The sequence below is a fragment of the Carcharodon carcharias genome, chromosome 15, assembly GCF_017639515.1.
Source record: "Carcharodon carcharias isolate sCarCar2 chromosome 15, sCarCar2.pri, whole genome shotgun sequence".
NCBI lineage: Eukaryota > Metazoa > Chordata > Chondrichthyes > Lamniformes > Lamnidae > Carcharodon > Carcharodon carcharias.
This window is the reverse complement of record NC_054481.1, coordinates 72,595,916-72,614,022: the sequence shown is the minus strand read 5'-3', so window position 1 is coordinate 72,614,022 and position 18,107 is coordinate 72,595,916. Positions and strand designations below refer to the sequence as shown.

Genomic DNA, 18,107 nt, shown 5'->3' with positions numbered 1-18,107 from the left:
GAACACTTAAACCATCTCTTAAAAACAATGCAATTTTGAATGGAATTTACACCTGGATCACTGTGTTTAAAGCAGAAACTCTTGGCCACTGTTTCTGTTTTCAGTAGAAAGGATTTGTTTTAAGAGCTTAGAATATATTTAGCTGAGCTTGTCTGCAGTCTTTAGTCTTTCACAAGATGTGGATGTCACTGGCAAGGCAAGTGTTTGTTGCCCATCCTTAACTGTCCTTGACAATAGGGCAATTAAGAGTCAATCACATTGCCGTGGATCTGGAGTCACATGTGGGCCAGACCTAGTAAGGATGGCAGATTTCCTTCCCTAAGGGATGTTAGTGAACCAGATGGGTTTTTACAACAATCGATGATAGTTTCATGGTCACCACTACTGAGACCAGCTTTCAATTCCAGATTTATTGGTTGAATTCAAGTTCCACTATCTGCCGTGGTGGATTTGAACCCATGTCTCCAGGTCATTAGCTGGTCTCTGGATTACTAGTCCAGCGACATTACCACTACACCCCTGTCTTCCCCCTCAACATTTGGGGTTTAGTGGATAGCATAGTTCAAACTGTTAACACATCAGAACTGAAAATTTGAAAATCAAAACTGAAAAATCAATAAATGCAGAAATGAAAGTGGGAGATAGATTTTGACAATATAAGGCTGATTTTAATTTGTGCCCTCTACAAAGGTGATCCTTCTGCTGCAAGAAAATGCTTAATAGAAATCAGATGAACCTACCTTAAATGGGGAATATATATTGCCTCTTAAAATATGACATACTTGAGTATTGAAACTGAATAGAGTTGAGCGTGCATCCAAATTACCCACTGGTTCTGAATAATGTCAGAATTAATTGAAAGAGATGGTTGTAACTTGGATTCAGTATTCTTTAAGGCAACTCAGACTATCTTTGAGATAATATAGGAAAGCTGTATTCATTTAGAGTCAAGTTGACATGATCTGTAATTCCATGGCTATTCCTGTTTTATTATCCTGGGTATGGTGCTGCATGATTATCCATAATAGAAACAGCTGATCTACAAGGCTTGGAGCCTTACAAAATGGTATGACTGTGCCCCTGTTGTCACTTCTGTAATTCTGTAATGTAACAAATGGGCTTCATGTGACCCATTTGATACACATGCCTCAATATTAACAATCCCACTCCCCCGCCTGCGATGTGCAACAGAGGTTTGGGATAGTTAAAAATGTAAAAATGGGGAATGTGTTCACAACCCACTGCATACTCTCCCAATGTGTAACTGGGAGACTGATTTAGATTTAACAATTGCTATTTAGGTTTCCTAGTGGTCAGGAAAGCTGGCAATGAAAGGAGTGCAAGTACCTTTACAGCACACCTTTTTCTGTAAATATTGGGGCCATGAATTAACTTCTGGAGAGACTAAGTTCTGCATTAGCTAGAATGTTATATGTTCAATACATTTTGTTTGATCACTAACAGCTGCTTCCTTTTCCTTTCAGGCCATTTTTCACATACTGGATTACATTTGTGCATATATTGATTACTATCCTAGCTGTGTGTATCTATGGAATTGCCCCAATAGGATTTTCTCAACATGAAACTGTAGATTCAGTAAGTAATAGATCAAAAACAAAGCAATTCTTTTATATCCCCAGCTTCGGGTAATAATTCTCGGAGGCCATTTGTTTTATGGAATGGAATCGTTCTGTAAAAAAAAAAAATTAGTTCACATCTCTGAAGTAATTTTAAGCGGAATTTTCCACGCCTGCTGGCATCAGGTGTGAGCGGACAATGTGGCAGGAAGGCCAAAAATGGGCTTTACGCCATCGTGGAACTAGTTTGTAGTCATCGCTTTGCCGATCGATGGCGGGCCATGTTTCCCACCGTTGTACATCAGGAACTTGATTGTAATACATCTGCATATCATTATAAGTCCAGCTCACCAGAATCATCCCGGGCCCACTGGCTCATCTGAGCACGGGTCACGCCGACGTGTTTCACAGCTGACATGCACGCGGCGAGCTGCACTTCACTCGGACTTTGCGGTTTGTTTTCCCACCTTGCTTCGGGCAGCACTCGCGGTCATCAGTGCCAGGCTTCACAGGCAGCACCACGTCACTTTTAGGGGAGCTCACGGAGAGGTCTCTACTTACTAGACCACCATAAGGTGGAGGGGAGGTAGACTTTCAGTGGCTGCAGGGCTATGGCTTGCTTGGGGAAGGAGGATAAGTGCCCCAGGCAAGGGAAGAGGTTGCAGGACAAGGGCTGTACTGGGGAGTTTGAGTGATGAGATGGTTGCCTTACCCTGGTGGCATGGGTGAGATACTCATCCTCTTTCTGCGCTGGATGGCGAACCTCTTCTGTGCATTGTTGGCACTGACCACCAGTGCCAGCACCTCCCAAGCTGGAGTGGCGACACTAATGGGTCTCCTACGGCCTGAGCAGGGGTAATGGACATCGTGGCAGACCCTAACTGTGTCCAGAAAGCATCCCAGGGATGTGTCACTGAATCAGAGGGTTGCAGTTGTCTTGCCTTTTGAGGCAATCTCTTCTGTGCAGCAATCCTGGGACTGGAAACACTGAGAGGTGTGTGCACGGCTGCATGTTAAACATGGTTGCCAGTATGAGAAAGCCACGAGGTGATGGTTAAAATTGGAGGCTGCCCGCCAGCAAAACGGCATGTTTCCCGGGAATGTATGATTAATGTGGTGGGATTGGTACGATACGGTGTGAAAACCTGCCATTGCTGCCAGAAGTTAAAACGTCCTTTTTCCCGCTTGCTACCGCACTTAAGAGCAAATCTGGGACGATTCCGCCCTTAGTATTGGTCTATAAACTGCAGAAGTATTTTGTTACAATTCTTCTATTATTTAGACTATTTAATATTCACCTCTGATCTGACAATTTTTTGTTTCTTCGAAAGTTTTGTAAAAAAAATGTTCAGCTGTGTTTTTAAATGAGACATTTCATTGACCATGACATCAAGAAATGCTTTTTCCCCCCATATCCAGCTTCTATGAAATACTCAAACAAATTAAGAAACAGGTCACAGCAAATTACATTCAGCAAGTTCAGCAATGTATTTACACTTCTCAACGATTTTCAACAAGATCACTTTTATACATGGGCCTACATTTCTGTTAAAATTAATATATTTCATTTCTTTGTCTGTTTCTTCAGCAATCTACAGTTTGTCAAAAAATAAATTTTAATATTTTCTTGCAATTTATGTGAGATGGAAGGTTTAATATTCCTCGATAACAGAAATTTGGATTGCTAAAGCAGCCTATAATCAAGACTGATTTCTTGCACTGCCCTGCCAAATGGCGATAGGGAGATGGGATTTGGAAATCTTACCAATATCGCTACCCTTCACCACTCCTAGGGACCATTGATGGAGAGGGGGGGCGATAGGCTGTGTGGTAGCAGCGGAAAGCCCACTGAAGCCTCAGCTCAGTCCAAGGCCTAAAAGGAAACATTCAAGGCATTCTTTAGGACTATTCTGCCTCCTTAACACAAGAACACACAAGAATTAGGAGCAGGAGTAGGCCACTCGGCCCCTCGAGTATGCTCTGCCATCCAATAAGATCGTGGCTGATCTGATTGTGGTCTCCGCTCCACTTTCCTGTCTGCGCCCCCCCCCCCCCATAGCCCTTGACTCCCTTGCTGATGAAAAATCAATCTAACTCAGCCTTGAACATTTTCAGTAACCCAAACTCCACTGCTCTCTGCAGAAGAGAATTCCACAGACTAATGACCCTCTAAAAGAAATTCTCCTTAGCTCAGTCTTGAATTTGGCTTGCTCCTCTTCTGATTTCCACTGCAGACCCATTGTATCTTTCACCCTTGTGGAGGCAGAAGGTGGCTTGTGGTGGCAGACAAAAGCCCCTCCCCAACCTTCCACTTGGTGTCAGGCCTACCTAAAGCACTGTCCATGCTTCAGGCTACCTGTTATTGTGCTATTGATTCTGTTTTCATTCTGATGCTAGATTGATTTTGCTTCACATTTATTATTGATTTAACCTTTTTCATTTGCTTTCTTAGATTTTAAGAAATAAAGGTGTCTATGAAAATGTTAAATTTGTGCAGCAAGAAAATTTCTGGATTGGACCAAACTCTGTGAGTGAGTTTGAATTCTGCTTAGAAGCTTTTAATTTCATTTCTATAAGGATCATTGTAATATGACAGTGGCTGATCTCTGGAGAAATGAACTCTTGAATTGATATATCGTTTAGCTTTTCTGTAAAGTTGTTTATCTCCTTACATATTGTGATTTCTGCACCTGAATTTCTATAACCGTGAAAGAGAATAGCCTAGAAATTCAGCTGTTTTTTTCAGGTGCTAAACGACTTTCTAAGCCGCCAATATTGTCAGGCAGGAAGCGCACACTACGAGCTGTAAATGTGCCCCTCGCCATGTTGGTAAAGGCTGAAAAATGGACTTGCAGTTCGCCTGCTTGATACCAGCCTGGAAGCCTTTGCAAATGTAAATTAGAGGCCTAATGTCTGTCTGAGCCTAGCAACCCCACCACCCCACATCCCCATCCCTGCTAAGTTGGTCTGCTCCGAGGCAGCTTGAATCGTCGGTATTTGGGAAGACCAGGTCTAAACGCAGCCTAACAAATGGCCCTTAAGTGACAATAGCAAGCTACAACCTGAACGTGGAGCCCGGTGGAGTGAGAGTGCCCCAGTATTCTGGCCTTAATTGAATTTTTTGAATTTTGATTGCTGCAATGAAAATTGTAAAAAAAAAGAAAAAAATATTATAGAATTCAGTGCTTCTCTATTCCTGAATTTTTTGGATGCAGAGATGATGAATAGTTATTCATCCGTTATCAGGCTACAAGGCTTAAATGAAAGTAGAGACACCTTTTCAAATGGATTTGCTCTTTAAACAGTGCTAGATAACCCCACCTCTGAATTAGTAAACTCCATGTGAGGGATGAATTATGCACTGTAAATTTGCTTAAAAATGAAATTTAGTACATCCTAGATGATCAGTTCACGCTCAAAGACGCTTTGGCAAATGTTTGGTGCATTTGACTCGAAACATATGCCTCAGTGTTCCCCTGATCATCATCGGAAATTAATATCAGAGCCCTCCCTAATCTTTCCTAATAGCTCATCCTCCTTATAGTAAGAAGTAGTATTATTTATTGTGGATCATTTACGAGTGCCAGAAACTATTTATATTCGCACACAGGTCCTTGCCCTTTGCAAACAAAAAGAACATGTTCACGCATTCTTCCATTCTCAATCAAATAAAAGCTTGGGGGACAGCCAATGAGCCCTGGTTCATTCCGCATGACAATGCCTTGGTCAATCAGAGACTTGCCTGGTTTGAATTTAAACAAAAGGTTGGCAGTTAACTGTTCCATGGCGCATTCTCCATGGCAACTCCTCTACCAATCTGAATCTACTTGCTAGCCAATTAGCACCCTCTTTTTATGCGGTATAGATTGTTGTTCCCTTACAGAATTGATATTCTTGTGGTTCTGTCCTGGTGAGTGCAAGACAAAAAATTTCGATAGCATGTCTCTCTTTCAATAATGTTATTTTGTTTCTCAAACCCCTAACCGCTATGGCTTAACCACTGAGTGTGGGGTGGAAAAGAGAACTGAACACAATTATCAAAGGGTAGTTTGGCCAATGTAATTTAAAGCCTTAACATTACATAGGAGCAGGAGAAGGCCATTCAGCCAGTCGAGCCTGCTGTGCCATTCAATACAATCATGGCTGATCGGACACTTCAATGCCTTTTACCCACACTATCCCCATAACCCTTTACGTTATTGTTAATCAGAAATCTTTCAATCTCTAACTTAAACATACTCAATGACTGAGCTTCCACGGCCCTCTGGGGTAGAGAATTCAAAAGATTCACAACCCTCTGAGTAAAGAAATTTCTCCTTCTTTCGGTCCTAAGTGGCTTCCCCCTTATTTTGAAATTGTGTCCCCAGGTTCTGGACTCCCTAACCAGGGGGAACATCTTACCTGCATCAACCCTGTCTATTCCTTCAAGTATTTTGTAGGTTTCAATGAAATCACCTCTTATTCTTCAGAACTCTAGAGAATACAGGCCCAATTTGCTCAATCTCTCTCCATAAGATAGTCCTGCCGTCCTCGGAACAAGTCTGGTGAACCTTCGTTGCACCCCTCTTATGGCAATAATATCTTTTCTGAGGTAAGGAGACCAAAGCTGCATGTGGTACTCCAGGTGCAGTCTAACCAAGCTTCTATACAATTGAAGCAAGACTTCACTGCTCCTGTACTCAAATCCTCTTGCAATAAAGGCTAACATTCCATTAGCCTTCCTAATTGCCTGCTGCACCTGCATGTTAGCTTTCAGAGACTTATGGACAAGGACACCCAGGTCCCTTTGTACATCTACACTTTCTAACCTCATTCCATTTAGGAAATACTCTGCACATCTGTTCCTTCTACCAAAGTGGATCACCTCACATTGTTCCACATTTATATTCCGTTTGCCATGTTCTTGCCCACTCATTAAGTCTGTCCAAATCCTCCTGTAGCCACTTTACATCTTCCTCAAAACACACATTCCCACCTAGCGTTGTGACATCCGCAAACTTGGAAATTTTACATTTGGTCCCCACATCCAAATCATTGATATATATTGTGAACAGCTGGGGCCCAAGTACTGATCCTTGCGGTACCCCACTTGTCATAGGCCGCAAACGCAAGAATGGCCCGTTTATTCCTACTCTCTGTTTTCTGCCTGTTAGCCAATCCTTAATCCATGGCAGTTTATTGCCTCCTGTCCGATGTGCTTTTATTTTGCTAATCAACCTCCTGTGGGAGACTTTATCAAAAGCCTTCTGAAAATCCAAGTATACTATGTCCATTGACTCTCCTTTATCAATTTTGTTAGTAACATCCTCAATAAACTCCAATAAGTTCATCAAACATGATTTCCCATTCACAAATCCATGCTGAATATGCCCAATCAGATAGTGATTATCCAAGTGTCCATTTATCACATCCTTTATAATAGATTCTAGCATTTTCCCCACTACTGATGTCAGGCTAACAGGTCTGTAGTTCCCTGTTTTCTCTCTCCCTCCCTCCCTTAAATAGTGGGATGATGTTTCCTGCCTTCCAATCTTCAGGAGCCATTCCAGAATCTATAGAATTTTGGAAAATGATCACCAATGCATCCACCATCTCTATAGTAACCTCTTTCAGCACTCTGGGATGTAGAATATCAGGTCCCAGGGACTTATCATTTTTCAGTCCCATTAATTTCTCCAATACAACCTTCTTGCTTACACTAATTTCTTTCAACTCCTCATCCTCCATAGTCCCTTGGATCTCTAAATCTGGGAGATTTCCTGTATCTCCCTTAGTGAAAACTGACATAAATTAATCATTTAGCTTCTCTGCTATTTCTCTATTCCCCATTATAATTTCTCCTGACTCTGCCTGTAATGGACCCACATTTGTCTTGGCGAAACACTTCCTTTTTACAGACCTATAGAAGCTTTTACAGTCCGTTTTTATGTTTTTGATAGTTTGCATTCATATTCTATTCTCCCTTTCTTCACCAGTTTCTTGATCTTCCTTTGCTGTATTCTAAAAACCTCTCAACAGGTTTACCACTACTTCTGGCAACTCTATAGGCCTTTTCTTTTAATCTTATAAAATTCTCAATTTCCTTTGTCAGCTACGGTTGACTGACTTTTTTTGGGTTTTTGCACCTTGAAGGAATGAATAGAATTTGCAAGCTATGTAATTGTTATTTGAAGACTATCCATTGCCTATGTACAGTCATACCTTTTAATGTATTTTCCCAATCCACCTCACCCAATTTGTCCCACATACCTTCATAATTTCCTTCATTCAACTTTAACACCCTTGCTTCAGAGTGAACTACCTCACTTTCAAAGATAATATAAAGTCCTGTCGTATTGCGGTCACTCATCCCTAAAGGTTCTTTTACAACAAGATTATTAATAAGTCCTTTTTCATTATTTAATACTAGACCTGAACTAGCCTGTCCTCTAGTCAGCTGGTCAACATACTGCTCTAGAAAACCATCCCTAACACACTCCAGAAACTCATCTTCCACAGCATTAGTGCTCAATTGGTTTACCCAGTCTATATGCAGATTGAGGTCACCCATGAATAATCCTTACCATAGAATGTTTGTATTCTTTTGTCCAAGATGCAATACAAAGTTGCAGTGTGTGCTTGCATACATTGACAAGTAAATGTGATCATCTAGTTCTTCCTTCTATTGCATGTTGGCCTATTTAACTCAATGATCCTATATGCCTCATGTGGAACGAACATTGGTGTGTTCTCCTTAGATATTCTTTCTTTACTGAATTCATGATTAAACAGGCTTTTTTATTGATTGTGCCATTATCATGACCATGTTATTCTTGTTGCAGGAAGCCTTAATTCACCTTGGAGCAAAGTTCTCTCCTTGTATGAGGCAAGACCAGCAAGTACATGAATTAATTACACTGAAAAGAGAAGAGGAAAATAAATCTGCCTGCTGTGTACGAAACGACAAGTCAGGGTGTGTTCAAACTTTGGAGAAAGAGTGCTCGGTAGGTACATGTGACGCACGTGAACAGTACACTTGCAAATTTTCATTATTGTTCTGGATATTCAGTTTGGTCAGGATGACGCACACAGAATGGCAAGTACCTTTATAATTACTAACATCTCATTGTGGAGGGGTGGGGGGGGTGGTGGGGGGGTGGGCACAGCAGGGGGAGAAAAGCAAGAGTGAAAACAATTTTTCAGAAGCAGACTTAATGAATTTTTTTTCAAGTTGCTGTTTCATTTATAATCATAGTCATTTGCAAGCTCTGTATGATTATTTGTGAAGTGTGCGCTAAGTTCTCCGTCATCCTTCCCCTGTAATAGGGTTGTTTCCAAGGCGTGAGGCCTCAAGGACTTTCACAAGGGAAAAGACACACAAATTGGGAATTTCCTGAGTTGCTCCAGTTCCACCTTTAACTTTGCCAGAAGTAAGCCTTATTTCTGTAGGTAAATGGAGGATTCTGTACTTTAACCAATGGTGGAGAGGCAGCAGCTCAAAGTCAATTCCTGAGTGGATGTTTCGACACTAAAAATTGTCTGTTTTGATGACGGTATTTCTGAAGTCAATCTAATCAAATCATAGAAAGAGAGCACAGTACTTTTGGATGTTACAAAGCGCATATCTAACAGAATATAATGTTTCTTTCAGTCAACTCTTGCTGTCTGGGTAAAGTGGCCAGAGCACGATAGTGTTCCATTACTGGCTGACAAAAGCCCCCGGAACTATGGCTCAGTCTGCCATCAGGACCCAAGGTAATTATATCAAGTATTTTTTTTGTTCATGAGATGTGGGCATCACTGGCTAGGTCATTTATTGTCAGAAGGCATTTAAAAGGGTTTTTGTGACAATCGGCAATAGTTTCATGATTTAATGGTTCAATTCCAGATTTTTATTGGATTCAGATTTCACTATTTGGATCTCCAGACCATTACCCTGAGTCTCTGGGATACTAGTCCAGTGATAATACCACTACGCCACTGCCTCCCCCTGCTGGTTATTGTTAACCAGCAGAAAAATAATTGATCTAAAATTAATTCTGTCACAACTGTAACCTCCAGGCAGAGGTTAAAGTTCTCTGTATAGTTAAACCATTTTAATTAAGCCATTTATCGACCAGAAAAAGATCTGTTTTCATCTCCGCTTTGTTCTGAATTAGCTGATCTCAGCCTGCTAACAGTAATGACATTGCAATCGGCCTCAGTACCCCTGGGTTTCAGAGGGCAAAGCAAATATGTTTTGGGCTCCACATCATTGTCCAGTAGCAGCTGCTAGATATTACTGATTTGAGGACTCTGGGTGAGAACAGAATCCAGCCTGGGTCTCAGAGCTCCATGGTGTAATAAGCCACCAACATACACTATCTAGTTAAATTCTCACTTGGATGAAAGACACTTGAAAATTGTATCTCATTATACTCAGTTGAAGCAGAGATAATTGAGAAACAGTGATTGTAAAACTCAACTTAATGAGAAAAAGTTTTCTTACCAATGCTAAAATTTATCATCAGGATTTAGAAATTGAGATTACTTGAGTTTTTTTGTACAGAGGGCCCTGAACTTTCTTGACGTGTGATCCAGGCAGTTAAGCTTGGATTGTACTCACAGGTGCCTTCCAATGTGGATGATGCTGAGGGTTTGGGAAGGGGGAGTGGGGTGTGGTTTGGCAGGAGGGGCCAGTGGAAATACACCTTGTTGCATAGACTAAACACCCACCAGTACCACTGTGGGTACATCTCTGTTAGGATAGGAAACAAGTTAAGGGTCAACTGGAGATTAAGTGAGTAATTAGAGATAAATGGGTTAAGCGTATCACTAGATGCATATAAAGGGGAAACAGGTGGTAATCTTGGAAATAGATCTTTATTCTCATAGACATAAAATTCCATGTGGCTTCTGTCATTATTGGTTTCGAGCCATTGGGTTTTTAAACAATCTCTGGTGCCCATTTACCCATGTACTGGAAATACCAGCATCCGTCACCATAATGACATTTACAGTGGTTGCCCATCGCTGTATCCTCCTCAGTTCTCTGTGTATGGATGATTTCTTTTTTAATTGTGTGCCATGTTTTAAAAGACCTAGGCAGCTTTGATGGTTAGCACTGCACCAGAGAAACCTGCTTTTACCCAACCAGAAATCTCAAATCGCTGGGCATAACCAGTCTCCAGAGAGGAGCTAAATTCTAAACAAGTGTAAACTCCTGGCATTGGGACCTCCGGATCCTGACTGACTCTGTCCTGCTTCTCTGGCAATATTTAGCATCTAGAATGTTCTGCCCTTTACAAGGCAAATGAGAAATTCCTGGAAATGGTGGATACCTGGCAAAACCAGGTCTCTATTTTTCTTAGTTGGCACCTATGCAAGGTGCCAGCTGGATATTGGCAGAACTTCTGAGGAATTTCAGTCTCAGCATATTTAACTATGAACACTTTCTAAAACTTCCAATTTTTTGCCCCAGTGTCATTGTCAAGCATGTACAATTGTAGCTCTAAAAACAAAAAAACTGCGGATGCTGGAAATCCAAAACAAAAACAGAATTACCTGGAAAAACTCAGCAGGTCTGGCAGCATCGGCGGAGAAGAAAAGAGTTGACGTTTCGAGTCCTCATGACCCTTCGACAGAACTTCGACAGTTCTGTCGAAGGGTCATGAGGACTCGAAACGTCAACTCTTTTCTTCTCCGCCGATGCTGCCAGACCTGCTGAGTTTTTCCAGGTAATTCTGTTTTTGTTTACAATTGTAGCTCGTTTGTCAACTCACTTGTAACTCAGAAAGGTGGAAGTCCTATTGGAAAAAATGTATTACAATGTTCCAAGCAATTTGTAGCATGCCCATCGCCGTATCCTCCTCAGTTCTCTGTGTATGGATGATTTCTTTTTTATGTGGGGGAAGCTCAAAAGGTCCCCTTTAACCTACGGCAGCTGTTCTGTGGTTCACATCAAATAATAGTGATAGGTCCCTTAGAGAATCTGAGAGCCTGTTACAATGAGCTAAAAGCAGTGGAATCCATGAGGATCAGTCTCTACCCTTGTTGCCCCCCAGCCGTTGGGAGTGAGGTTAAAATACACCCTACTGTCCTAAACAGAAATTAATGTCTAAATTATTACTAATTCTTTTTAAAATAATGGCAATTTTCAGTAAAGGTATTTAATTTCTTTAAAATGGAAACATTAACAATTTTTGATGCAGAGTTTAATGAAGAGATATTCACAGGCAAAGTGTGGGCAGAGAGGGATATATCCAAATTCCCTACATACAACCCCATTGCACTGGGAACACTAAAGATGAAAATTTATTTAAAGTTAACAGCTCTGAAGAAGAGTCTCACAGACTCATAACGTTAACTCTGTCTTTCTCTCCACAGATGCTGTCAGACCTGCTGAGTTTTTCCAGCAATTTTTGTTTTTTGTTTTTTTTTTCAGATTTCCAGCATCTGCAGTATTTTACCTTTATCAACATTGATCTAAATATCAGTTTGCTACTGGAACAAGGGAAATAATAAAACCCAAACATTAATATTCTTATTGTATAATTTGCTCTTGCTTCCCTGCTCTATTCTTCTTTCAGGTTTTGTGTTGAACCTGGCTCCATTCCTCCTCATGAATGGCCTGATGATATCACCAAATGGCCGGTAAGACCCTATGTTAACATTTCCCCAAAGTTCAGTTGTTTTCTTAAAGTGCTCACTTTGCTCTCGACTGTGGTATTGCTACTAGTGAGCTACAGTTTAATTTTTCACTTCAATATAGTGCTCCAACACGCTGGTTAGATGTTAACGACAGGTATTAAGAAGTATACGTAGGAGATATTTTTAAAAAATCATTAGGTACTTGCAGAGGTTTGAGTTAATTCGAGCGAGCCAGCACAGATTTGTCAAAGGCAGATTGTGCTTGACTAATCTACTTGAATTTTTTTTGATGAAGTATCAGAGAAGGTTGATGAACGAAATATGGTGAATTTTGTCCATATAGATTTTAAGATAGCGTTTGTCAAAGTGTCACATAAAAGGCTGATTGACAAAATCAAAGCCCATGGAGTAGGAGGGTCAGTGTCAGTTTGAATATGACTTTGATAGAGGTGTACAAGATTATAACAGGGTTTACATAAGGTAGATAAAGAAAAGCTGTTTGTGTTTGCTGATGGTACAAGGACTAGAGGGGGCTGTATTTAAATGACTTGCATATGGAACACACAGTAGAATTTCAAAATTTACATATGATACCAAACTTGGAGGTGTAGCAAACAGTAGCACTGTTTTACTGATTGGCAGGTCGACAGGCTTAATATACAGTGTTAAAGTGTGCGTAAAGTCAGGGACTTGTGGAGTGATTCAAGTGCATAGATCTTTGAAGGTGTCAGGACGTATTGAGAGTGTTTAGCAAAGCATGTGGGAGCTTGGATTTCATAAATAGAGGCATTGAATACAAAAGAAGGGAAGTTATGCTGAATCTTTACAAAGTTCAGATTAGGCCCCAAATAGAGCATTGCGTCCAGTCTGGTGATCATACTTTAGGAAAAATGTGAGGGCTCTTGAGACGGTGCACAGGAGATTTACCAGAATGGTTCAAGTGATGAGAGATTTTGCCTGTAGGTTAGGTTGAAGAAGCTGGGATTGTTCTCCTTACAGCAAAGAAGTTTGAGGGGAGATTTGATAGAGGTGTACTAAATTATAACAGGTTTAGATAAGATAGACAAAGAAAAGCTGTCCCCATTAGCTGATGGTACAAGGACAATGGGACACAGATTTAAGATTTGGGGTAAAAACAAAAAAACTGCGGATGCTGGAAATCCAAAACAAAAACAGAATTACCTGGAAAAACTCAGCAGGTCTGGCAGCATCGGCGGAGAAGAAAAGACTTGACGTTTCGAGTCCTCATGACCCTTCGACAGAACTTGAGTTCGAGTCCAAAAAAGAGTTGAAATATAAGCTGGTTTAAGGTGTGTGTGTGGGGGGCGGAGAGGTAGAGAGAAAGAGAGGTGGAAGGGGGGGGGGTGTGGTTGTAGGGACAAACAAGCAGTGATAGAAGCAGATCATCAAAAGATGTCAACGACAATAGTACAATAGAACACATAGGTGTTAAAGTTAAAGTTGGTGATATTATCTAAACGAATGTGCCAATTAAGAATGGATGGTAGGGCACTCAAGGTATAGCTCTAGTGGGTTTTTTTTTTAAATAATGGAAATAGGTGGGAAAAGGAAAATCTTTATAATTTATTGGAAAAAAAAGGAAGGGGAAAACAGAAAGGGGGTGGGGATGGGGGAGGGAGCTCACGACCTAAAGCTGTTGAATTCAATATTCAGTCCGGAAGGCTGTAAAGTCCCTAGTCGGAAGATGAGGTGTTGTTCCTCCAGTTTGCGTTGGGCTTCACTGGAACAATGCAGCAAGCCAAGGACAGACATGTGGGCAAGAGAGCAGGGTGGAGTGTTAAAATGGCAAGCGACAGGGAGGTTTGGGTCATTCTTGTGGACAGACCGCAGGTGTTCTGCAAAGCGGTCGCCCAGTTTACGTTTGGTCTCTCCAATGTAGAGGAGACCACATTGGGAGCAACGAATGCAGTAGACTAAGTTGGGGGAAATGCAAGTGAAATGCTGCTTCACTTGAAAGGAGTGTTTGGGTCCTTGGACAGTGAGGAGAGAGGAAGTGAAGGGGCAGGTGTTGCATCTTTTGCGTGGGCATGGGGTGGTGCCATAGGAGGGGGTTGAGGAGTAGGGGGTGATGGAGGAGTGGACCAGGGTGTCCCGGAGGGAGCGATCCCTACGGAATGCCGATAAGGGGGGTGAAGGGAAGATGTGTTTGGTGGTGGCATCATGTTGGAGTTGGCGGAAATGGCGGAGGATGATCCTTTGAATGCGGAGGCTGGTGGGGTGATAAGTGAGGACAAGGGGGACCCTATCATGTTTCTGGGAGGGAGGAGAAGGCGTGAGGGCGGATGCGCGGGAGATGGGCCGGACACGGTTGAGGGCCCTGTCAACGACCGTGGGTGGAAAACCTCGGTTGAGGAAGAAGGAGGACATGTCAGAGGAACTGTTTTTGAATGTAGCATCATCGGAACAGATGCGACGGAGGCGAAGGAACTGAGAGAATGGGATGGAGTCCTTACCCCGCTTCCTGTAAGGACTCCATCCCATTCTCTCAGTTCCTTCGCCTCCGTCGCATCTGTTCCGATGATGCTACATTCAAAGACAGTTCCTCTGACATGTCCTCCTTCTTCCTTAACTGAGGTTTTCCACCCATGGTCGTTGACAGGGCCCTCAATGGTGTCCGGCCCATCTCCTGCGCATCGGCCCTCACGCCTTCTCCTCCCTCCCAGAAACATGATAGGGTCCCCCTTGTCCTCACTTATCACCCCACCAGCCTCTGCATTCAAAGGATCATCCTCCGCCATTTCCGCCAACTCCAGCATGATGCCACCACCAAACACATCTTCCCTTCACCCCCCTTATCGGCATTCCGTAGGGATCGCTCCCTCCGGGACACCCTGGTCCACTCCTCCATCACCCCCTACTCCTCAACCCCCTCCTATGGCACCACCCCATGCCCACGCAAAAGATGCAACACCTGCCCCTTCACTTCCTCTCTCCTCACCGTCCAAGGACCCAAACACTCCTTTCAAGTGAAGCAGCATTTCACTTGCATTCCCCCAACTTAGTCCACTGCATTCGTTGCTCCCAATGTGGTCTCCTCTACATTGGAGAGACCAAACGTAAACTGGGCGACCGCTTTGCAGAACACCTGCGGTCTGTCCGCAAGAATGACCCAAACCTCCCTGTCGCTTGCCATTTTAACACTCCACCCTGCTCTCTTGCCCACATGTCTGTCCTTGGCTTGCTGCATTGTTCCAGTGAAGCCCAACGCAAACTGGAGGAACAACACCTCATCTTCCGACTAGGGACTTTACAGCCTTCCGGACTGAATATTGAATTCAACAGCCTTAGGTCGTGAGCTCCCTCCCCCATCCCCACCCCCTTTCTGTTTCCCCCTTCCTTTTTTTTCCAATAAATTATAAAGATTTTCCTTTTCCCACCTATTTCCATTATTTAAAAAAAAACCCACTAGAGCTATACCTTGAGTGCCCTACCATCCATTCTTAATTAGCACATTCGTTTAGATAATATCACCAACTTTAACTTTAACACCTATGTGTTCTATTGTACTATTGTCGTTGACATCTTTTGATGATCTGCTTCTATCACTGCTTGTTTGTCCCTACAACCACACCCACCCCCCCTCCACCTCTCCCTCTCTTTATCTCTCCGCCCCCCACACACACACCTTAAACCAGCTTATATTTCAACTCTTTTTTGGACTCGAACTCAAGTTCTGTTGAAGGGTCATGAGGACTCGAAACGTCAACTCTTTTCTTCTCCGCCGATGCTGCCAGACCTGCTGAGTTTTTCCAGGTAATTCTGTTTTTGTTTAAGATTTGGGGCATCAGATACACAGGGTATATAAGGAAGAATATTTCTATGCAGAAAATAGTAATGACCTGGAACTTACTGCCCACGGGGTGGCGGAAGTAGAAACAATTAATGATTTCAAAAGGGAATTGGATGGGCACTTGAGGAAAATAAACTTTCAGAGCTACAGGGATAGAGCAACAGAATGGGACTGACTTAATTGCACTACAGAGAGCCAACATGGACTGGATGAGCTGAAAGGCCTGTTCTATGCCATAATGACTCTATCAGTCTATATTCAAACCTTATTTTGGAATGTGTAGTAGTATGCAACAGATAGCTGCTGTGATGATACAATGCATTATGTTTGTATTGGGCTCGAGATATGCATTTTTCTTGGATGGTAACGAAAAGCAGTTGATGGCCAAGCAGCAGTCTGTTTTGCACTCCACACTTTTTTTCTTTGCCAACTGCAGCAAAACCATATCTAACCTAGATTCCTCTTTTATTCCTATTTTACAAAATTCCCAATACAAGTCAAAATACTAACGTTAAGTAGTTTTTCCCACTGGTATTTTGGAGTAGTTATTTTGCCCTTATGTAGTGTACTGTATAGGCTGTTAATACTTGTAGGCTTTAGGTTTAACCTGTGGTGATATGAGTGGATACCCCCACTCTGAGAGTTCATTTTTACTTTCATTGTCAATGACTTTATAAATTATAATTTGTTGATTACTAATCTGAATTCTAATTAATGTGCAAAAATGATTAAACAGCAGCCCGCTGAACTGGTATACCCTGTATCATTATCTAAGGTGCCTCCATCCCTGAGGGTTTGATAGGAATAGTTCCATACAGATCTCCATTCCAAGCAGTTAATTATACTGCAGAAATAAGAACAGAACTTCAGGCAACATGTATAGCAAGAGAAAGACTAATGTTTCAAGTCAATGACCTTTCATCAGGATTCTTCATTGATCTGAAATGTTAACTCTTGTCATTTTTGACTTTTTAAAATTTACTTTTAAACCGTTGGATTAAACTGCAGTAGAATAAAAAGAAAAAATGGTGGAAGTACTCAGGTCAGGCAGCATCTGTGAAGAGAGAAACAGAGTTAACGTTTCAGGTTGTGACCTTTCATCCGAATTTTTGAATTAAACTGCAGGCTTGGGATATGACCATACTTCACAGCTTTTGTCTTCATCTTCATCAGTTTTCCATCCATTATGCTGAAATTCTGAATGTGGATGTAAACAATCAAAAATGACAAGAGTTAACATTTCAGATCAATGAAGAATCCTGATGAAAGGTCATTGACTTGAAAGAGATTACTTCACACAATCACTGCTCCTTCCAACCTATTGTGGGCTGCTCAACCTCAAGTAAACTTCACTTTTACTGAAACCATAGATGATGGGTAGCAGGCAGTGGTCCAAGCAATGATTGCCGTCCTGTGAAGTGACCCACTAGGGTATGGACGCACACCTTGTGGGTTGAGGTGAAACGCAGTGAAATTGGTGATAATGGGAGAGATTCTTCCACTGTTCTTTTTCAGATTTGCACTAAAAGTACTGCTGGAAACCACACCAACCTTCCACACCTGGACTGTGTCATCACAGGCCGGCCCTGCTGTATTGGCACCAAAGGGAGGTGAGTATGTGCTTAGTTATTTTACAGAGTCCTATGTGTGGAAAACAAGGACAGTCTGATTTCAATATAAGAGCTGGGCGAATATCTGGCTGGGAGTAGGACTGAAACTTATAGGGATAGAAATGGGATGAGGTGATCAAACACGTGGGGCAGGATTTTGATGTCAGCGAGCGGGGGGGGGGGGTGGGGCCCGCTCGCCAACACGCAAAATGACACAGGATGACATCGGGCGGAACACCCAACATCACCCCGTGTCATTTCAATTATCAGGTCGGCAGGGGCACAGCCGAATCAGCTGTGCACCCGCTGACATGTCAACAGCCAACTGAGGCCATTTAAAAAAGTAATTGAACTCGTTAAAGGACCTGCCTGACCAACGTTAAGGTTGGCGAGCAGGCTGGGAGCCCTGGCAGGCTTCAGAGAAAGCAAGAAACCTCATCCACGAGTGGGATGAGGTTTCATGTAGGTTTTAAAAAATTTTATAAAGGTTTAATTAAAAGT

General features: G+C 42.2%; 1 protein-coding gene across 24 annotated transcripts in view; it reads left to right on the top strand.

The window, feature by feature from the left end:
* LOC121287988 (inactive rhomboid protein 1-like) overlaps nucleotides 1-18,107 on the top strand; it is a 393,414-nt gene that overhangs the window by 353,258 nt on the left and 22,049 nt on the right. For all 24 annotated transcript variants that reach the window (XM_041206186.1, XM_041206191.1, XM_041206172.1 and 21 more), the window contains 6 exons: nucleotides 1,485-1,596; nucleotides 4,030-4,104; nucleotides 8,399-8,560; nucleotides 9,208-9,311; nucleotides 12,125-12,188; nucleotides 17,512-17,606. In XM_041206186.1, coding sequence (XP_041062120.1) covers nucleotides 1,485-1,596; nucleotides 4,030-4,104; nucleotides 8,399-8,560; nucleotides 9,208-9,311; nucleotides 12,125-12,188; nucleotides 17,512-17,606 — 612 coding nt within the window. The remainder of the gene's footprint in view (nucleotides 1-1,484; nucleotides 1,597-4,029; nucleotides 4,105-8,398; nucleotides 8,561-9,207; nucleotides 9,312-12,124; nucleotides 12,189-17,511; nucleotides 17,607-18,107) is intronic.